The following is a 22348-nucleotide window of genomic DNA, read 5'->3' as shown; positions in this document are numbered from 1 at the left end:
ATGGTTTCTATGGAGCTTAATGAGAAGTGTTTCATCTCTAAAACGGAGTACTCACGCCTTCTTTTGTCATCTTGGAAGCAGTCTCTATAAACTTCTGTAGCCACATGGTATTTACAGCCTGGTTGTCTTCTTTTAAGAAGTAAAATAGTCTAATTGCCTCTGCGCTATCAATTTCAGTTAATCCACTTTTCAGTTTCACACCACCAATTTCAGATGCGATGAAAATGTTGCCATGATATGGATAATTAATCGTTGTTGTGTTGGTTTTAATAATATCAATGATTGAATTTGACACACACACACCACCTTTCTTAACACATAGGTCTTCAAATGCTAATGCACTAATTCTCATACTTTTTACATTTCTATCCATTTCCAATATTTCTGTAAAAGCAGTAATTGTGAGGATATTTGCTCTAGGCTTAACAATTATGAGAGATGCAAAGGTCCCTTCAGTATAGAGTCGCAAACGAGAGAAGTCGCCATCATTCTGTGGAAAGTATTCTTTGACTACTTGTCGTTCCTCTTTGGCAGGTCCATTCATAGGAGTAAACATCTCTTCAATGCCGTTTGCTTCTCTGTCCGCAAGGAAGTAAAATCCTCCGACAAGACCCGCAGAGATGAACATGGGAAGAATCAAAAACCACCAGGGGTGTCTACCAACAAAGCCCCCAAGTATTTCAAATCCCCTAGCTATAGGCTTCTCTACGCAATCTGTTTTGCACCTAGCCATTTTCTATTCTCTTTTTCAAGTTGTACTATTAGAAAAAAAAACTTGCCTTGAATTATATCTGCATCTCTGTTGACATCACAGCCATAAACTATACTTCATCTGAACATAGCAACACGATAACGTTCCTCTGAAGAGTTCTAATCAATAGCTCTGACAGCCCTGGACATGTCTCTGTGATCCTATAACAACCACGATGACTGTGTCAGAGCAATAAATATGGTTACATATTAACAAATGCGGGTTACGTATCCAGTTTCCTTATTATAGCTATGGTAGGTACTGCTCTGGTTTCCTTATAATAGTTAAGTTATACAAAATATTCTGAAGATGAAGGAAGCTAACTGATTATTGCCATGCAATGATGGATATTTGGGGTGATGAACACTGACGAACAGGTTCATTTGAAATGTTTCTGAAGAGGGTGTATCTCTAGAATAGGCGAACAGTTAAATAGATTACATCATAAGTTTAGTATGCAAACTCAGCACTGTTACTAACCATAATAATACTTCCCATTATTGATGTGGTCATAATGACAACCGAGAGCATCTATTGTTTGAATAAATATGTAAAAGACAATATATAATTTGAGATCATTTTATTAGCTTTTTAAAACACAATTACAACAAAGGTAAATATAAGCACACTGTAGTAACAATCAACACAGCATTTACATTACAAACTATTTCTAAAATGATTAAATAAAAACAAAAGATGACTCATAAAAATACATATTTTGATACCATAAAAGCAAAGTATGACATAATCGCAAGATTATAAGTAAGCTAACAAGTCAGTTCATTAAAACAATTTAACTACTATTCTACCAACCCTTTCAACCATGATTAGTGTGTTGTGTGTGAATCTTGGTCAATTAATATTGCATATGCCAAAGAAGGTCAGAAACACAGGGATGAAAACGATGCCATGAAGTACCCCAAACAAAATCACCAGGAACATGATCTTAAAGAAGGTTCTGAAGATGTAGCTCTCAGCAGCAGACAGCACCACCACTCCTAAAATAGTAGACACAGCTCCCTGTAAGATGGGATATCCCAAGTGATAGACAGCATCTACAGCCTTTTTATTAGCTGTCGGCTCTTTGCTAGAGACAAAAGCATAGGAAATGTGAGCAGAAAAATCCACTGAGAAACCAATGCAGATGACAAGATTGATCATGGATACAGAGTCTAGATTGACATCCCATAATGCCATGAAACCAGCAACACCCACTATGACAGAGGCAATGGCAAAGGTCACCCACAGAGAACATATGGGGTTGGGGATCAACATGAGGGAGATCACCAGCATAGCAAGAGTGGCAACTACAATGTTTTGGATGGTATTACTAACAATGACTGCATACTGGTCAAAGTATATGAAAGCAGGGTGGTAAACAACCAACTTTCCTGGACAACCATTAGCTGTCTCTCGAAGCTTATTCAACATGTTCTTTTCATCAACAGCTGTACTGACGTTGATTGTCTGAATAAACAAACGTGAGGCAATTATGACTTTGTTTGAAATATTCACATCTTGTGTGAAACCTGATTGTTGTAAAAATGTAGGTAAACTATCCATGAAAATGGTTTCGTTATTTGGATTTGAAACTACACCCGCTTTTACATATTCATTAAGCCAAGAAAGGGTCATATCTTTAGCAACCAATGATTGACCAGCCAACGTTAGACTCTCAAAACTTCTGAGACAAGTATCAAGACGCTTTCGAGCAGTTTCGTCCCAATATTGAAACTCACTGTCAGTCACAACAACCATTACATTTGGACCATACTGTGAAAAGTACTGGTCCTCATTATCATAATAGCTACCCACATATGAGCTATCGGCTGCTAGGTTTTTAAGGTCAATGCCTTCTTGGATTTGGAAGCAACCATAGATACTTGAGCCCAAATATCCAGCATAGAGCAGGATCACAAACACCTTGGTCCAAGTATTTGTTAGAAATGGCCCATAGTACATCTTTAAGAAGTTGTTAATTGGCATAACTTCCTCTTTTCCCGTTTCCTGGTCATATGCCCCTCCTACACAGCAGATATTGTACTTTTCAGGACTATCCTCTGGTTCTGGAACCTTCATGCATGTCAGCCAGTGTCTGTTGCCCTTTTCACGTCTTCCATTCAGTGCCAGAAATGCACCAAAGAAGGTAATATTGTACAAGTAGCAGAACAGGACAGCTGTGCCAGTATACATACAAAAGGATTGTACAGAACCAAAGGGAGTTAACAGACCAATATAGAAGGCCAGGGCATCAGTTAGTGTTGTGATGGTGATAGAGATAGCTGCGTCTTTGTATGTAGCTGCCATACGGTCCTCTACGTTGTCATGAACCTGAGTCTGCTGCCAGCAGGAAATCATGATGAACATGTCGTCAACACCAATTCCTGCAATCAACATAGAGTATATGGAACAACACATCAGTAGAACAAAGATCATTAGAGGGAATTACCACTGTAATAAATACCGCCAAACTTTATTAGTTACAATGTTACTACAATGTTGTTAATACAGTTATTACTGTGTAGTTACACAGGTATAAGGGCAACTTAAGGTAAAGCGTTACCATCTAAGTAGTCTCGTGTGACAGACAAAAACATTAAAATCACGTGAGATTTGGTTCTGGGTTGTTAAGATAACCATCTAAGGTATCTGAAGAAAAAACTTTACCAAGTATTAAGAAAGGAGCAGTTGCAACAGTCATGGCAAAGGGCATTCCACAGAGCAGCAACAACCCGAAACTGGACAGCACTGCTAGGCCTGCAGACAGAGCACCAAAGCTGGCCACCCACACCTTGTTCCTCACACAGTCCAACCTAGAGATGAAAATATTCTTACTTCATATGGTACATCACACATAGCAATTATATATTCAATTAAATAGTAATTTAAATTAGTGTTTTAACATGGTGCACACATTTGCTGATTTTGATTCATTTAAAAGATGACACATAAGACATCAAATTACCTCAAGCAAGATATCATGGAAAAACTTATGGCCAGGAAGTATGCGACGGAGAAGAGAGGAATCACAGATTTTGAGTTTCCCTTCAACTCCTCCTCTCTAGAATTAGACGTGAAATATGAAACTTGAATCTGCCGATATAAAAACAAATGCAAATACTGTGAGACTAAGTGTAAACTGTAGAGGGTTAAGTTTAGGAACAGAGTATTTAACTAAACATTCCTTTTTATATTTCAGGGAATATAAGTAATCTAATTATATATGGCTCAAATAAGTAAAGCCACTCAATAGTTGTATACATATGGACAAAAGTATTTGACCAAACCTGGCAGTATGCCCAGACAGTTCTGAATTTGTAAAATATAATAAACTGTACTTACCTTGTTCAATTCATCTGACAAGTTGGAAAACACTTGTGTAAACCCATGTAGCCAAATATCATTTTCTGCCTTGTTGTTTTCTCTGAGAAAGTAGGAGAGTCGAACAGCCTTTGCACTAACGATGATACTTGAATTCAAAACTACTCCACCAAGTTCTGTCCCCAAAAACATTGAATTATGAAAAGGAAAGGTCAAGTTTGCATTCTTAATTGTACTAGCTGTGCCATTAGTGACATCTAACATGTAATTTGAAAAGCACCTGTTACTTTTCATGGCACAAAGGTTTTCATAAGTTAATCTTTCATGGCCTATGCCCATCTCTCTAACTCTTCCATCTAAATATATGATCTCCTCAAATGCCTTCTCACTCAAGATATCCGATGACTTTGAAACAGCGATGAAAGACCCATAGCTCCCCTCGGTATACAGCCGCAAACGAGAGAACTCTGAATCATTCTGAGGAAAATGTTCTTTGACAAAATGTCTCTCCTTTTTTGCAGGCCCGTCCTTTGGGGTAAACTGGTCCTCTATGCCATGTGCCTCTCTCTCTTCAAGGAAGTAAAATCCTGCCCCAAGCCCCGCAGAGATGAACAAAGGGACAAGTAGAAACCACCATGGATTTCTCCCAACAAAACCTCCAAGTTTATGAAACCAATTTGACACCGGTTTTTCAATGCAGTCTGTGTGACACGAAGGCATGGTCACCGGTTAAGATTTAAGAAGTTATTATCAAAATGTATTATTTTGTATGTATAGTAGAGAAAACGATCTGTAAGGACCTTGCAATGAGCACAGGTGCTTCAAATGGAACCGCTCACTAACTGGCCGCTACTTTGTGAGCTGCAACCTTAAAATACATATTCAAAAAGAGGAACTCGTCATCATGAAAATAAGTTCTAACTGTAAAGAGCACCTGTAAAAATGACCAGGCCATTCATTAATAATTAAACCTGATGTGTTACTGCTTTATATCATTTGAATGTTTCTGTTTGGGTATCTATACTTGTATATTACATGCTGTCATCTTCCATGAACTAGGCCTATATTATACGGCTATGTGAGCCATGAAAATAAGCTTTATGGGGGTATGTCCCCAGTTGAAAAGGTAGGACTCCATTTACCACTGTATTGTACAGTACATACTAATGTGATCATGGATTCTTACGAACAGATAGTACACGCTTTCAGACGCTCAGCATGAAACTTATTTTCACTGGAAGTTGTGTCTGACGTTAATCTACCTACTGATCTGTTACAATTCTTGATTGTTTTACACCTGTAAAATGTACAACCATAGTGGAATAAACTGTTCTTCTGATGCATTATATTAAAGCAGTAAAACTCAAATTGGCTACCATGTAAATCAGGTACTGGCAGACTTTAATGTCACCCTATCAGCTCACCTTGAGTTTTCCATGCCCTCAGCAAATATCTCTCTCCTCAGTACACACATTTCACTGAGATTTGCAGATTATTACAAAATACTACTAATGGTTCGTGGAGAATGGAATGATCAACTAATTAGTAATGACTCATTTGATCATTACAGTGACAGTTCTGGTTTCCTATCATTTTTACAAACTGTTTCAGTTAAGGTTCTTGACTATGTACACCCCAAAAGGTAAGAAGAAAATATTTTAGTTTCTAAATGTAATTAACAGATTCTATATCAGGCAAAGGAAAAATGGATCTCAGATAAGCTCTTTTGAACAAATTTGGCTGGATAATCAGTCATTTTACATTTACATTTTAGTCATTTAGCAGACGCTCTTATCCAGCGCGACTTACAATAGAGTGTCCTATTGTGAACGATAAGATGACTTGTCAGGATAGTTTATGAGTAATGAGGAACTGTATCTGGTTGAGGATATCAATTTACCAAGGAACCTCTGGATAAAATGAATAACTCAGTCACCTCCTGGAATTCATTTAGAGCAGTGATTGCACTTGGGTATTTCTGGGGAACTGAATCATCATTTCCTTACAGGGCTGCTATCTGTCCTTACGGATATAAAGACAATGCAGGTGAGCCAATGAGCCAAAGGAACTTCTATCTGAGCTGAGTTTATACTTGAAGTTTAGAAACAAGTGCATGCATTTCAGTGTCCAGCTGGTGTGACAGACAGCCAGCATGGAGGAGGAAGAGGGAGCCATTGCAGTGGTTGGCATGGGATGCAGCTTCCCTGGAGGTTTGACAGTTTACCTTTTTTTGTGATGAAGCTAGTTCTCTCAAGTATTGTAATTCATTTCAGTTTATATTTTCAATCACTTTAAAGCTAGAATCCGCAGTTGAAACAATAAAGCGGTCACCCTGCTTCTGTATTGGTGAAAAGCTGAAGGATGGGCCTGGAGAAATGTAACCACTCTCAAATTCCTAGACAGAGCTATGGATGCAAGGACTGACCATGATATCAAATTAATACGCTTTAATCATATTTTTAAGCTATACAAGTGTTCATTTACATTTACGTTGTTTACAAACATAGGAGTAAAACAAGCGTATATTTTGGGTTAAGCTCATGAGGAATTTATAAGTAATATTCTTCAAGAATCAATGGGTATACAGTCAGGTCCAAAATTATTGGCACTCTTTATAAAGATTAGCAAAAAAGACTGTATAAAATAAATTATACAAATACTGAGCTATATTGCTTTCTTAAACATTTTAGAAAATTATATTTTTAATAATAATGCAATTCCTCAAAGAAAAAGTTTTTTCTCTAAAAAGATAGGTGTCATAATTATTGGCACACCTGTTTTTAATAACTTTCAATACCTCACCTAGCGAGGATAACGGCACTGAGCCTTTTTCTAAAACGTTTTATAAGATTGGAGAACACATTTTAGACAATTCTTCCATACAGAATCCTTCGAGATCCTTGATATCCTTCGTCTGTGCTTATAGACTGCCCTCTTCAATTCAAACCATAGGTTTTCAATGGGGTTCAAGTCCAGAGACAGATGGCCATTGCAAAATTTTTGATTTAGTGGTCAATAACCATTTCTTTGTGGATTTTGATGAGTGCTTGGGATTATTGTCTTGCTGGAAGATCCACCTGCGGCCAAGTGGTCCACTTGGTCTCAGATCCCTCCCAACGTGTTCTCCAATCTCATAAAACATTCTAGAAAAAGGCTCAATGCCATTATCCTCGAAAGGTGAGTTATTGAAAGGTATTGAAAACAGGGGTTCCAATAATTTTGACCCCTATCTTTTTGAGATAAAAAAGATCACTTGTTAAACAAAATCTCTTAATAATTGTTTTAGTGTAATATAATATAATTCCCCCTTTCTGCATAAAATATAGCTCAGTATTTGTATTATTCATTTTATACAGTATTTTTTGCTCATCTTTATCAAGGATGTCAATAACTTTGGACCTGACCGTATTCAAAAATGGATGTCGCAACTAAGGATTCTAGCTTTAAAGCAATTTGAGATTACTAAAACTACTGTACAGGTGTATGAGAAAACAAAAGGTCTAGAATCACTAGGCAAATCACGGTTAATTGCTATATGCAAAGAGGGGGAGGGGCAGTTATGGAATGTTTTCACTTCTTATAGCACCATCCCACTGGGCACAGACGTCAGTTCAACGTCTAGTTTTGATTTACATTTGGATGAGTTGTCAACTAATGTGAATTCAACGTGAAATCAACAAAACATTTCACCATGTCATTGGATTTAGGTTAAAAGTTGGGTGAATAAAATACGAAATTCCCTTAAATTGATGCATTTTTTCAAATCCAATCAGTTTTCCACTTTGATTCAATGTCATCACAACGTTAATTCAAACAGTTTTTGCCCAGTGGGATATGAAGCTGCTTAATTTATGTTGATTAATTAAATAATTACAATGCCAGCAATGTAAAACCCCAGACTACAGAGATTACAACTATTATGAAACATCAGCTAACTTGGGTATTGATTCATGCAATAACATGAATGTAGACATTTTAATCTATGACTGTTTTAACATCTGTAGCTATAATTTTAAATGTTTTATTTATAGACGAGTTACAATTTGTTTCAAAAACGATATACATTGTTAGGAAAAACATTTTGTTAAAAATATGTATACATAGGTTACTTATTAATGTTAAAACAATTCCAATGTATTTCCTATTCTGATACAACACATATTCAATTCCAGGTGAGGGGCTTGACAATTTCTGGAAGGTTCTTCTGGAAGGGAAGAACTGTGCATTGCCAATCCCTAACGAGAGGTTTAACAGTACTTACTGGTATGATGCTGACAACAGCAAACCTGGAAAGACTCACACTAGCAAAGCTGCTCTCATAGATGGGTTAGTATGAAGTTTCCCTGACCCTCACCATTTCTTTTTTAGCACTGCTACTAGTCCTACTGTTACTCATAATTTTTTCTCCAGAAAATCACATTGTAGAATTTTTAATGAATTTATTTGCAAATTATGGTGGAAAATAAGTATTTGGTCAATAACAAAAGTTTCTCAATACTTTGTTATATACCCTTTGTTGGCAATGACACAGGTCAAACGTTTTCTGCAAGTCTTCACAAGGTTTTCACACACTGTTGCTGGTATTTTGGCCCATTCCTGAGATCTTGCGTGGAGCCCCAGATCGAGGGAGATTATCAGTGGTCTTGTATGTCTTCCATTTCCTAATAATTGCTCCCATAGTTGATTTCTTCAAACCAAGCTGCTTACCTATTGCAGATTCAGTCTTCCCAGCCTGGTGCAGGTCTACAATTTTGTTTCTGGTGTCCTTTGACAGCTCTTTGGTCTTGGCCATAGTGGAGTTTGGAGTGTGACTGTTTGAGGTTGTGGACAGGTGTCTTTTATACTGATAACAAGTTCAAACAGGTGCCATTAATACAGGTAACGAGTGGAGGACAGAGGAGCCTCTTAAAGAAGAAGTTACATGTCTGTGAGAGCCAGAAATCTTGCTTGTTTGTAGATGACCAAATACTTATTTTCCACCATAATTTGCAAATAAATTCATAAAAAATCCTACAATGTGATTTTCTGGAGAAAAAAAATCTCAATTTGTCTGTCATAGTTGACGTGTACCTATGATGAAAATTACAGGCCTCTCTCATCTTTTTAAGTGGGAGAACTTGCACAATTGGTGGCTGACTAAATACTTTTTTTCCCCACTGTACATATCCCGAAAGAAAGAAATGATCTCACTCCAATACATTTTAATAGAAAGTAAGCAAAAATAGATAAGATCTTGCTACCATGGAAAGGGAAATACCTGTCTATTTGTGGAAAAATCACCCTGATTAACTCTTTAGTAATAGCCCAGTTTACCTATTTGCTTATGGTCCTGCCTACACCTAGTGAACAGTTGTTTAAATTATATGAGAAAAAAATATTCCATTTTATTTGGACTGGCAAGCCAGACAAAATTAAACAGGCCTTATATAATGAATATGAATTCGGAGGACAGAAATGATTAAGTATTAAAGCATTAGACCTCTTACTAAAGGCTTCAGTCATACAAAAGTTATACTTCAATCCAAACTGGTTCTCTAGCAAATTAGTAAGAATATCACTATTTCTAAAACAAGCCATAGAAAGTTGGTTGCAATTTCAATTTCATCCACCAGAAACGACAGAACAAATAATACAACAAATATTGTTGTTATACTCAAATATACCAATTGATAAAAAAGCATTTTTTTTTTTTGAAAATGTTTAAAAAAGGCATAATCTTCGTAAATTATATCATAGGTAGGACTGGTGGTTATGTCACACATTCAGCTAACAAAAACAAATGGAAATGTCTGCTCTACCCAAAATTACAACCATCTAATTGCAGCATTACCGCAAAAATGGAAGAGGAAAGTGGAAGGGGGAAAAAGTAAGGAACTTTTCTGTCGGCCCTGCATTAAAGACCATAATTGGTTAAAGAGAATTGTGATAAATAAAAAAGCATACCAGTTTAATTTAAGGACCAGAAAATTGACAGCCGTGCCATATAGATTACGAAAGTTGGGAAGAGATTTTTGACGTACCGATTCCATGGCACATGGGGGCCAGTATGAAAAATGTATGCACTCACTAACTGTAAGTCAAAATGTAAATGTAATGAACTGATATGCAAAACGATGCCGGATTCAAAACTTAGAATTGTTCAATTTAAATTATTATACAAAATTCTTGCAACCAATAGAATGTTATTTATATGGGGGATACAACCTTCGCAGCTCTGCAGATTTCGCTGCGAAGAGACAGAATCATTAGATCATTTGTTTTGGTACTGTCCATATATAGCTTGTTTTTGTTCACAGGTTCAGGAATGGCTGAAGAATTGCTATATTTACCTGGAGCTAACCCTGCATATAGCACTACTGGGTGATCTGAAAAGTCATAGTCAATCGATCAATAATCTAATAATACTTTTAGCAAAAATAATTATTTTCAATTTACAATCTGCAGAAACAATGAGAATAGAAAGGTTCTGAACTTTTGTGAAACATCACAGCACAGTTGAAAAATATATGGCAAATAGAAATTCAATATGGATGGTGTTAAGAGATATATGGGAGGGGTTGAATGGAGCTGAAGGTTGGGACTAATAACAACTAATAACAACAACATAACTAATGTAAAACATACTGTGTCCGTAAAACGTATATAGGTTATAGGTTAAGAACTTTTGTGAAAGAGCACAGTTTGAAAGATATGGCAAATAGAAATCAAAAACATCAGAAATAGATGGTAGAGGTTGAGGGTAGAGGAAGGACAGGAGTAAAAACAAACAAATTAGAACTATTGTAAAATAGTCTGTGTCCATAAAATGTATAGAGTATGTATAAGCTGGAAGTAGAGGCCTAAGCGTTGTTGTTCACTAGCTTACTCCAATTAGGGGAGGGGTGGTAGGGTTAGAAAGTAATAAAGGAAAATATATTTAAAAATAGGAATATGTACAGTATATTTTAGATTTTAGATTCTTCAAAGTAGCCACCCTTTGCCTTGATGATAGCTTTGAACACTCTTGGCATTGTCTCAACCAGCTTTACCTGGAATGCTTTTCCAATAGTCTTGAAGGACTTCCCACATATGCTGAGCACTTGTTGGCTGCTTTTCCTTCACTCTGCGGTCCAACTCATCCCAAACCATCTCAATTGTGTTGAGGTCGGGTGATTGGGGAGGCCAGATCATCTGATGCAGCACTCCATCACTCTCCTTCTTGGTCAAAATAGCCCTTCTTGGCCAAAGCAAGTCTCTTCTTCTTATTGGTGTCCTTTAGTAGTGGTTTCTTTGCAGCAATTCGACCATGAAGGCCTGACTCACGCAGTCTCCTCTGAACAGTTGATGTTGAAATGTGTCTGTTACTTGAACTCTGTGAAGCATTTACTTGGACTGCAATTTCTGAGGCTGGTAACTCTAATGAACTAATCCCCTGCAGCAGAGGTAACTCTGGGTCTTCCTTTCCTGTGGCGGTCCTCATGAGAGCCAGTTTCATCACAGTGCTTGATGGTTTTTACGACTGCACTTGAAGAAACTTTCAAAGTTCTTGAAATGTTCCGTATTGACTATTCATGTCTAAAAGTAATGATAGACTGTCGTTTCTCTTTGCTTCTTTGACCTGTTCTTGCCATAACATGGACTTGGTCTTTTACCAAATAGGGCCATCTTCTGTATACCACCCCTACCTTGTCACAACACAACTGATTGGCTTAAACGCATTAAGGAAAGAAATTCCACAAATTAACTTTTAACAAGGCACACCTGTTAATTGAAATGCATTCCAGGTGACTACCTCATGAAGCTGGTTGAGAGAATGCCAAGAGTGTGCAAAGCTGTCATCAAGGCAAAGGGTGGCTACTTTGAAGAATCTAAAATCTAAAATATATTTTGATTTGTTTAACACTTTTTTGGTTACGACATGATTCCATATGTGTTATTTCATAGTTTTGATGTCTTCACTATTATTCTACAATGCAGAAAATAGTAAAAATAAAGGAAAACCCTTGAATGAATAGGTGTGTCCAAACTTTTGACTGGTACTGTATGTATGTATGCATGTTCGCAAATAAATATATGGGGGATTGGAAGTGATGCAGACAATTACATTGATGGAAGCGACAATCTATCTGCAATATTAAAGCTGATCTACCCCCTAAAAATAAAATATACAAATGCTTTTACCTCCGAATTCCCAGCTTCTGATTGCCTTTTCCACTCTTGTTTACTGGTTAATGTTTTTATTCTCAGCTTTAATGAACTAGACCTGAGGGTTTTTTGGTATCACCGATGCTGAGGCCGACTACATGGACCCTCAGCAGAAACTCTTGCTGCACTGCACCTATAGGGCACTAGAGAATGCTGGGATGCCAATGGAGAAAGCTAGCGGAACTAGGACTGGAGTATACCTAGGTAATATACTTTTTTTTTACTTTACAGATAAGTGTGATGTTGTGATACCATGATTGTTACTAATATCACTTTCAATTCTCTATGAAAGGACTAATGAACAGAGACTACGATATCACAACCGCCCAGTACGATCCATGCTTGGCCAACCATTGGACTGGCACTGGTAAAGCCATGAGTATTGCAGCCAACCGGATATCCTACACCTTCAACCTCACTGGTCCATCAGTTGCCATAGACAGTGCCTGCTCATCATCTCTTGTGGCTCTGCACTTTGCTTGTCAAGCCATAAAACAAGGTACAACTCTTTTATCAAATTGTGAGCAAGATAATTGCTTTGCTAGCATTGATGATTATAGATTGCTAGATTATTTTAGATTGCTTGTTTTAATATGTAACCTAGATTTCATGCAGGCTACCCCTGTCAATCTACCAATTGTGCCCAGAGGGTAATTTCAAAAAACATAAAGCAAAAGTTAGAATAATATGTTTGACTATTAGCCCATTTTCAACTACATGAAAAAGCACTGTTTGAGTGGCACCTGCAATTATATTAAAACGTGTTTGTCCTACCAGGTGACTGCGAGATGGCTCTCTGTGGCGGTGTAAGCTGTATCATAGATCCACAAGTCTTTGTTGCTCTCAGCAAGGCAAAGATGATTTCACCTGAAGGCACCAGCAAACCTTTCTCCAGTAGAGCAGATGGCTATGGCAGAGGAGAGGGCTGCGGGATTATTCTGCTGAAGCCACTGAAACAAGTGAGTGCTTACGATTTCGTCAGTTTGCACTCTTTGCAGTACAGTTCAAACATATTCAAACTGGGCAAACATTTAGCCAGGCTGGCTATACAATGTGTCTGGGAGTATTTGATGCATTGAATTAACTCTCAAGCTTTCATTTAGTCAAAACTTCTAGAATATGACTAACATATGACATATACTGTATTTAACATCCTTTATAACCAATTTTATTTAGACTGCAATAGACAAACTCTTATTTCTAATCATTATGACTTTACTTGACAGTTTTATTGCAGATCTGCATATACTGTACAATTTGACATACCAATAGCCATTTAGGGTGGAGCCCAACAGTTCCATGTAGTGTTTCATGCAGTAAAAGGTTGGCACAGACACTGGTCTATCAAACATGACATCAGCAGTTCTGTTGAATTTCAAATATTTTACAGGCCTTGAAAGACTGTGACCACGTATGGGGCATCATAAGCAAAACTGCAGTAAACCAAGATGGCCACACTGTCACTCCAATCACCAAGCCATCCATGGTCCAACAAGAGGATCTTCTGCGCAGAATCTATTCAGAGTCTGACCTGTCAACTGTCCAGTACATAGAGGCTCATGGGACTGGAACTCCAGTGGGGGATCCCATAGAAGCAGGCAGCATCTCCAAAGTCATTGCCAAAGCCAGACCTCCAGGTTCAGAGACACTCCGCATCGGCTCTGTGAAAGGCAACATTGGACACACAGAATCTGCAGCTGGAGTGGCAGGGCTAATCAAGGTACTCCTAATGATGAAGCATGAAACCATTGTCCCTTCACTCTTCTACTCTGAGGACAGTGCCAGTATAGATGCTAAAGCCTTAAACGTAAAAGTTCCCACTAAAGCAGAAAAGTGGGGAAATGCAGGCTCCGTCGAACGGGTTGCAGGGATCAATAATTTTGGTTTTGGAGGCACAAATGCCCACACAATTGTTAAACAGTACAACAACTCTCACACCCAAACAGCCAGGGTTGAAAGGTCATATGAGTATTTTGTCCTTTCAGCAGCCTCAGAAAAATCCCTTACCATGATGGTACAGGACACAGCTGAACAGATAAGTGCAGACAAAACAGTGGAACTCCAGGGTCTGTCATATACATCAGCCTGTAGAAGAAGCCACATGAAACATAAATACAGGAAGGCATTCACAACATCCTCTCTGGTTGATCTGAGAAACCAGCTGAAATCTGCTTTGAACAAAAAGATTGTCCCCTCCAAACTAGATCCAAAGTTAGTGTTTGTTTTCTGTGGGAATGGTGTGGCCTACCAAGGCATGTGCAAGCAGCTCCTGAAACAGGAACCAGTGTTCAGAGAGAAGATCAGGGAGGTTGAGGCGCTTTTTCAAAGGTACCAAAGAATGTCCATCACAGAGAGACTGGAAAGTGCATCAGTTGATGACGACTTTTCAAAACCAGATGTTGTCCAGCCCCTACTCTTTGCTATTCAGGTTGGCATTGCCAGTCTCTTCAAGCACTGGGGAATCAGACCAGATGCCATTCTTGGCCACTCTGTTGGAGAGGTTGCTGCTGCCCACTGCTCTGGTCTCTTGTCCCTTGAGGATGCAGTGAAGGTGATTTACTTCCGCAGTACTCTGCAGAATAAGGTCACAGGGGGGAAAATGCTTGTGGTCAGTAACATGGCTGTGTCAGAGGTCTTGAACCTCCTTCCCTCCTACTTAAATAAGGTTTGCCTGGCTGCCTCCAACAGCCCACAGTCCTGCACCCTTGCAGGTGATGCTGATGCTATAGACAGTCTCCATCAAAAGCTAAGCAACTCAGTCAAGAGTAAGAATCTGTTCCTCCATGTTCTGGATGTCCCTGCTGCATACCACAGCCAGATGATGGATCCCATCCTCTCTCAACTAGAGGACAGTATTGGCTCTTTACAGGTGAATCATGTTGAGACAGAATTGTTCTCCACAGTGACAGGGAAGGCGGTAGAGCAGCCAGACTTCAGCACAGGCAAATACTGGGCCAGGAACATTCGAGAGCCTGTTTCATTTGAACAGGCTGTGAGATCAGCAACCAAAGACAAAAACAATGTGGTCTTTGTAGAGATAGGACCTAGAAGGGCACTACAAAGGAACATCCAGGAGACTCTGGGAAATGAGACACAAGTGCTCACATCAGTGCAGCAAGATAAAGATCATGAGACAATGCTGAACACTGTGTCCAAACTGTTTGAGTTGGGGGTTCAGGTAGACTGGGACAAGTTCTACAGAGGTTGTGAGACATCCCCAACACCTACCCCAATGTATCAGTTCAATTGTGTGAAGAAAAATGTCATCTTTGAGGTAGCACAGAAAGATACATCGGGCAGTCATCCTGTGTTAACTCAGACAGGCAATGATGGAAAAACATTCAGTTGTGATCTGGCCTCAGCCTCAGTGTCTTACCTGCAGGACCATAGAAACAATGATGTTGCCATTGTCCCTGGTGCCCTCTATGCTGAGTTGGGTTTGGCTGCCTTCATGGCCAGTTCCAAATCAAAGGTGCCACTCAACACGCTGCAACTCAGTGTCAGTTTTCAGAGTCCATTTCTAATTTCGCCAAATTCTCCAGAGATGAGTGTCAAACTGGATCACATTGAAAACGAGACAATGTTTAAGATACAATCTCCTACAGCAACGTATGCATCAGGCAGCATATCATGCAAGCAAGGGAGGTTGGCTGAAGAACAGTATATCTCTCTAGACTCAGTTTACAAGCGATGCACATCAACTATGAGTACTGATTACTTTTATGATTACCTAAGTAAGAGAGGGTTTCAGTATGGTTCTGTTTTCAGAAACAAGGGAGATGTGCATTATGGTGCAGACTTGATGGAAGCCATCTCTGTTGTGACTGTCCCTGATGAACTACTACCTCAGTTGCATGATTTCTGCATTCACCCTGTAGTGCTAGACTACTTGCTACAACTGACTCCAATCACAATAGTGAATGCATTCATGGCAAGGCCTGGCTTCCCTGCAGAAATAGGCAGTTTGACTGTTCACGAACCCCTGCAGCCTGAAATGGTTCTATATTTGAGAGCCGCAAACGTTGCAGCCGACCATTTCGAAGTATCTGGCTGTTTCACCGACAAAGCAGGTCGGGTCTTGGTTGAACTGAAGCATGTCATAGTCAAGTATCTTCGGAGCCAATCTAATGTTGTTGAAGAGTACTTCTTCCACAATGACTTCAGTGTTGTCTCTGATGACTACAAGCCCATTAATAATCCCAAGGCATTGGTCTTCGCTGACCAGATGGGTGTATCTGAAGCCATGCAAAAACATTTGAGCTCACAGTCTCAATACATCTCTTTCACACATGCTAATGATCTCTTGAGCCGTGGATTGAAAGCACTGTTGTCTACATTCAAAATCTCAGATCTGAAAAGCTTTGCAGAAATCTTGTTTGTGTGGAGCATTGACAATGTCACCTCCCACGAAACAGAGGCTATCCTGGAGAACATGGTAAGCTGCTGTGAGATGTTCCGACAAATAGTCCTGGAACTGAAGGCCATGAAATTTCCAAACTCCATCAGAGTAATAACCTACCGGTCAGCAGAGAACACAGTGGACTGCATCAGTGCAGGCTTTGTCCTGTCAGGCATGACTAGATCGTGTGCTGCAGAAATGGCAGATCTTTCCTTCCAGCTGATTGACATCAGCTCTGTCTCTACAGAGGACATCAGAGTTCTGTATCAGGTTCTTGACTCATTCCCCTGCAGCAAATACCCAGAATTGGTGGTGAAAGATGGACAGATTCTAAAACCTTACATAGTACACACTCCCACTGAAAGCAGTGACAACTCACAGGAAAATGTCCACTCTTTCAAGTCTGAGGAGTTCATCCTTCAGACTGCTAACCCATACAGAATGACTAGCCTGTCTGCCATTCCCTGTGATGTTGAGGATAAGAACATCAAGGAGAATTCAGTTGAGATTCAGCTCAGTAAGATTTGTGTTCATTCTTCTGACTACTTTCCTGTCAGTGTCGCTGATATGAACTATGGCCCGACAATGTACTGGAACAAACACACAACTCACAACCACCAGCTTTTCGCTCTAGACTTCAGTGGAACTGTCACAGCTGTAGGGAAAGATGTGAGCAAACTGAAAGTGGGAGACCATGTAGTTTCATGTTATCCCATTGCTGCATCTTCTAAGATTGTGATTCCTGAAGCAGCATGCTACAAGACAAAGAGGCTCACATTTCTGAAGGAGGCACCCTGTGTGTCCTACTTTATACTTGCATGGGAAGTCTTGCATCGTGCATTACCCAAAGTCAAACAACAGAGGTTGGGCATCATCTCATCCGTTCCTGACTCAGGTTTGACAAAGGTCTTAGCCCAAACTGCAAACAAATCAGGATGGTATAACATCGTTCTGCCACAGTTTAGTGATCAGCTTCAAAATGTGAACAAGCTTGATGCATTTGTCCTTTTGCCTCCATTTGACAAATTTCAGTTTGAAAAAGCATGCAATGTTTCCGGTGTGAGACACATTGTTGCTGTATGTGAAAATGAGTGCCAATCCTCCATCTCACAAAATGGCTTCAGATGTGGCAATGACAACATTCGCATTCAGACTGTTCAAATGTCTAGCGCATTGGAAAAGGGTTCTATCAGAGCAGAGAAGCCTCACATTTACCGTTGGCTCAAATCAATGCATTTGGACAAGAAGTCTTTAGATTTCGAAACCACCATCTTTCAGAGAGTGTCATCCGGTAACATTGGCTTCATGCCTGCTGAAGAGTCTGAATCGTACTTCAGCTTAAAAACCCTGCCTGTTGTGGTACTGGGTAAAGATGAATCCAAAGGCACACTGTCCAACATTCAGTTGTTGCCTAAACCAAACCAGCTTTTCCAGAAGAACTCTGTGTACATTGTCACAGGTGGTCTAACTGGACTAGGGTTTGAAACAGTGAAGTTTATTGCACAGCGAGGAGGAGGGTACATTGTCATTCTTTCCAGAAGCAGTCCCTCGCCAGACTTACAGCAGGAGATAAGCAACATTAAGAGTCAGTATGGCGCCACAGTCGTAAGCTTGCAGTGTGATGTTTCAATCTCTGCACAAGTGGTGAAGACCATTACTGCGATTCGGGAAAGTTTCCCGTCTTGTCCAATCAGAGGGGTGTTCCACAGCGCCGTCGTCCTGCATGATGGCCTGATTGAAACCCTTGACAAATCTCTCTATGAGAAAGTCCTGAAGCCCAAAGTGAATGGGGCTCTGAATCTGCATCACGCCACAAAACACTGCAAGTTAGATTACTTTGTTTGTTACTCCTCCATCTCTGCCTTTATTGGCAATGCATCACAAACAAACTATTGTGCAGCCAACTCCTTCTTGGACACATTCTGTCAGTATAGGCGAAACATTGGACTTGCAGGACAGTCCATAAGCTGGGGAGCTTTGAACCTTGGTCTCTTGCTGGACAAAGACCATTTCCAAAGATTTCTGGCAGCAAAGGGGATGATGGTCATGGGGGTAGCAGAAATCAATGAGAGCCTAGAACAATGCCTTCTGCTGAACAGGCCACAACAGGTTGTCTGCAAGTTTAATTTCAAAAACCTGATGCATCATGTTCTTGCTCAGAATGCATCCCTAAACATACGTTTAGGCGAACTGGCGGATGAGGGGCTAACAAAAGAAAAAGGGGTAGATGCAAGATATGACCAAACTACCGTGTCCATGTCACCAAGTGAATACGTCAAGTCGGTGCTCAGGGAAACGCTTGGTGTTGAGAATGATGAGCTGAATGACGATTCTTCTCTCACTGCATTAGGCATAGACTCAATGCTAGCCATGACTTTACAGAATCTTATCTTTCAAGACAGGGGTGTGAATGTTCCCCTGGTTAAATTACTGGACCCCAACAGCACACTGTCTACGTTGGTAGCCATGCTGAAAGAGGGTGCAAACCTGGAATCTGAGCATGGTGATGACCTTGCTTTGGATCTGATGGAAAATAATGAGGAAGAAAGTTACATGTCTACCATACTTTAGAGACGTATTCAAGTCAAAATATAACTGTTTGTCTGATAAATCACTGTGTGTGTTTATTTCATGACAATAACGCCAAATATATATATATGTTTAATCATTTATTTCCCTGAGCCTCGTTTTGCCATTGAAATGCTCAGTCTGATTGTATAGGCGTGTTGATACAAATTGAAATATTTTACATACACAGCCCTGGTTGGCAGATAGGATTGTCTGGAGTTTAGAGCCCACACTGCTTACCCTTTTAATGTCAGTTTAGTTTGATTTGGTCATAATGTTTAGCCATACAGAAGGCTAACTTTATTATTATTTGAATGATTAATTATCAATACTGTATACATTGTTACTTGAAGAAAAATTATTAATGCAAAACTTGTGCAATATAAGATGGGATTTTCACAAGAGAAGACAAAGTGTTCAAAATACTTGTGCGAAACAAAAATACTATATCAGGCTGAATTATTTTCACTCCTTTTCTTTTATGGTAAAACGTTGACAACCTTTCACATATGGTGATTGATTTTCACCCCCAAAAAATTTTTTTGTTATGTTTTGACTATAGTTTAATCTGACATTTTTCTTTCAACCTTTCTGAGTATCATGGTCAATTTTAGATCATCTTAAAGTTGTGTATAATGATTATTTCATCTCATGCTATTCTTGTTTATTCTGGTTGTGTTCAATAATCTTTGTAGTGTGCAGCAGATGGAGTGGCAATTAAATATAAGTCAAATATTACAAAACTAAGGATTGGAATGTTAAAAGTGGAGCAGAGGTTTAGTGATCTTGAAAATATCTATGTTCATGTCTTTAAGAAACGATTAAACAAAAATATTGCAAATTGTCCAGATCTGATCACTTCTATAAATGTACTGTATCCAACAAAATATAAATTACAGAAAAGGAAACACACACTTACAATCATGTTGGTGGAAGGATATTTTAATGCTCTATCATAATAGAAAATTTGACCACATTAAACAAGGAAGTTACATGATGCTATAGGCATCCCTTTGTAATTGTAAGTGTTTAGAAAAATTATACCATCATTTTAGAAAAAGGTCACTAGAACGTTTAAAAAAAAGCTTCGATAATATTTTCTGAAAGTATAATAAGTGGAAATTCATTATGAAATGCTGAGTTAGTAAATACCCTTAAAAAAGGGGAAATCTGCAGTTGAAACAATAACAAAGCGAACACCCCGCCACTGATATAGTAAAGAGCTGAGGGATGGGGCTGGGTTAATAACCACTCTCAAATTCATAGAGCTATAATGCAAGGACTGAGCACCCATGATATCAATATTATAGTTTTAACCATGGTGAGGCTATACAGCAGGGGTAGGCAACCTAATCGCAGCTAATAAAAAAACTGAAATACCTTATTTACATAAGTATTCAGACCCTTTGCTATGAGACTCGAAATTGAGCTCAGGTGCATCCTGTTTCCATTGATCATCCTTGAGATGTTTCTCCAACTTGATTGGAGTCCATCTGTGGTAAATTCAATTGATTGGACATGATTTGGAAAGGCACACACCTGTCTAAGGTTCCACAGTTAACAGTGCATGTCAGAGCAAAAACCAAGCCATGAGGTCGAAGGAATTGTCCGTAGAGCTCCAAGACAGGATTGTGTCGAGGCACAGATCTGGGGAAGGGGTACCAAAAAATGTCTGCAGCATTGAAGGTCTCCAAGAACACAGTGGCCTCCATGATTCTTAAATGGAAGAAGTTTGGAACCACCAAGCCTCTTCCTAGAGCTGGCCGTCCGGCCAAACTGAGCAATCGGGGGAGAAGGGCCTTGGTCAGGGAGGTGACCAAGAACCCGATGGTCACTAACAGATCTCCAGAGTTCCTCTGTGGAAATGGGAGAACCTTCCAGAAGAACAACAATCTCTGCAGCACTCCAGCAATCAGGCCTTTATGTTAGAGAGTGGCCAGACGGAAGCCACGCCTCAGTAAAAGGCACATGACAGCCCGCTTGGAGTTTGCCAAAAGGCACCTAAAGACTTTCAGACCATGAGAAACAAGATTTTCTGGTCTGATGAAACCAAGATTTAACCATTTCGCCTGAATGCCAAGCGTCACGTCTGGAGGAAACCGGGCACCATCATGATGTGGGGATGTTTGTCAGCGGCAGGGACTGGGAGACTAGTTAGGATCGCGGGATAGATGAACAGAGCAAAGTACAGAGAGGTCCTTGATGAAAACCTGCTCCAGAGAGCTCAGGACCTCAGACTGTGGCGAAGGTTCACCTTTCAACCGGACAACGACCCTAAGCACACAGCCAAAACAACGCAGGAGTGGCTTCGTGACAAGTCTCTGAATGTCCTTGAGTGGCCCAGCCAGAGCCCGGACTTGAACCCGATCAAACATCTCTGGAGAGACCTGAAAATAGCTATGTAGCGACACTCCCCATCCAACCTGACGGATAATAATAATGTGCAATATTATATGACTATATATGTACAGTATAAAAAAAATAAGAATATCAACCATGTATTCCATCTCATCAAATGCCAGTGGCAATCAACCATGTTAAATTGTATTTTTTAATGTTACATCTACAAGATCTGTCAACCACATAATTTCAATTAAAATACCACATCATAATATAATATGTTGGAATATATCCATTGGACAAAGGACTTTAATTTAAAATGCTGTACATTTGTTGTACTCTTCAGTGCTCATAGCATTTCAGTGCTCATACATCTCAATGTAAACCATACACTATTTCTGAGTTATTCAATCCCATGATAGAGAAAGCATCTGGCAGCTTAGCTCCCACAGTTTCTGGGCCGTGTCGTCATCTGAAGCAGAGCTTGAGCAGTTGGCTTGTGCGCAGTCACTGTGGGCACACAGACAAGATGATCATGTATCTAACACAGTTGAATATAAAATACTACATACAAATACAATAATATTAGAACAAATGAAAATGTCATCTCTACTAAATGTATTGATGAAGCTGGAAGAATCTCACTCACAGATTTATTTAAAACTAAATATAAACATCATGCATATGCATATACACTGAGTATACCAAACATTAGGAACACCTTCCTATACTGAACAAAAACAAACACAACATGCAACAATTTCATTGATTTGACTGAGTTACAG

General features: G+C 39.3%; 4 protein-coding genes across 6 annotated transcripts in view; 1 reads left to right on the top strand and 3 right to left on the bottom strand.

The window, feature by feature from the left end:
• Positions 1-733, bottom strand: part of LOC121570345 (patched domain-containing protein 3-like) — a 33914-nt gene extending 33181 nt beyond the window's left edge. The window contains exon 1 of the mRNA XM_045221002.1: positions 428-733. Coding sequence (XP_045076937.1) covers positions 428-733 — 306 coding nt within the window. The remainder of the gene's footprint in view (positions 1-427) is intronic.
• The window catches only part of LOC121569122 (retinol dehydrogenase 12), an 86391-nt gene that overhangs the window by 50463 nt on the left and 13580 nt on the right, over positions 1-22348 (bottom strand). For 2 of the 3 annotated variants that reach the window (XM_041879777.1, XM_045221152.1), the window contains one exon: positions 21757-22073. The exons of the other annotated variant lie outside the window; for it this stretch is intronic. In XM_041879777.1, coding sequence (XP_041735711.1) covers positions 21971-22073 — 103 coding nt within the window. In that variant the 3' untranslated portion in view covers positions 21757-21970. Of the gene's footprint in view, positions 1-21756; positions 22074-22348 lie in introns of those variants that run through there. 3 annotated transcript variants of the gene reach the window in all.
• Positions 1460-4849, bottom strand: LOC123481138 (patched domain-containing protein 3-like). Its single transcript, XM_045221153.1, has 4 exons — positions 4094-4849; positions 3717-3844; positions 3419-3564; positions 1460-3135 (listed from the first exon to the last, which is right to left on the bottom strand). Exons 1-4 carry the CDS (start codon positions 4790-4792, stop codon positions 1604-1606), a joined length of 2505 nt encoding a protein of 834 aa, XP_045077088.1. The 5' UTR covers positions 4793-4849; the 3' UTR covers positions 1460-1603.
• Positions 6225-19226, top strand: LOC121570703 (probable polyketide synthase 1). The gene is made up of 7 exons (XM_045221001.1): positions 6225-6282; positions 8245-8402; positions 11535-11550; positions 12320-12460; positions 12549-12755; positions 13034-13215; positions 13647-19226. Exons 1-7 carry the CDS (start codon positions 6225-6227, stop codon positions 19224-19226), a joined length of 6342 nt encoding a protein of 2113 aa, XP_045076936.1.

This window comes from Coregonus clupeaformis, chromosome 7 (assembly GCF_020615455.1).
Source record: "Coregonus clupeaformis isolate EN_2021a chromosome 7, ASM2061545v1, whole genome shotgun sequence".
Taxonomy (NCBI): domain Eukaryota; kingdom Metazoa; phylum Chordata; class Actinopteri; order Salmoniformes; family Salmonidae; genus Coregonus; species Coregonus clupeaformis.
This window is presented reverse-complemented; position numbering and strand designations above follow the sequence as displayed.

Excerpts from the sequence above, each read along its gene's own strand:
- LOC121570703 (XM_045221001.1), top strand. The coding sequence starts at position 6,225 with ATGGAGGAGGAAGAGGGAGCCATTGCAGTGGTTGGCATGGGATGCAGC. Across the intron at positions 6,283-8,244 it reads GGGATGCAGCTTCCCTGGAG|GTGAGGGGCTTGACAATTTC; the intron begins GTTTGACAGTTT and ends ATTCAATTCCAG. Across the intron at positions 12,461-12,548 it reads TAGGACTGGAGTATACCTAG|GACTAATGAACAGAGACTAC; the intron begins GTAATATACTTT and ends TCTCTATGAAAG.
- LOC123481138 (XM_045221153.1), bottom strand. The coding sequence starts at position 4,792 with ATGCCTTCGTGTCACACAGACTGCATTGAAAAACCGGTGTCAAATTGG. Across the intron at positions 3,845-4,093 it reads TGTCAGATGAATTGAACAAG|ATTCAAGTTTCATATTTCAC; the intron begins GTAAGTACAGTT and ends TTATATCGGCAG. Across the intron at positions 3,565-3,716 it reads TCCATGATATCTTGCTTGAG|GTTGGACTGTGTGAGGAACA; the intron begins GTAATTTGATGT and ends TTTCATCTCTAG.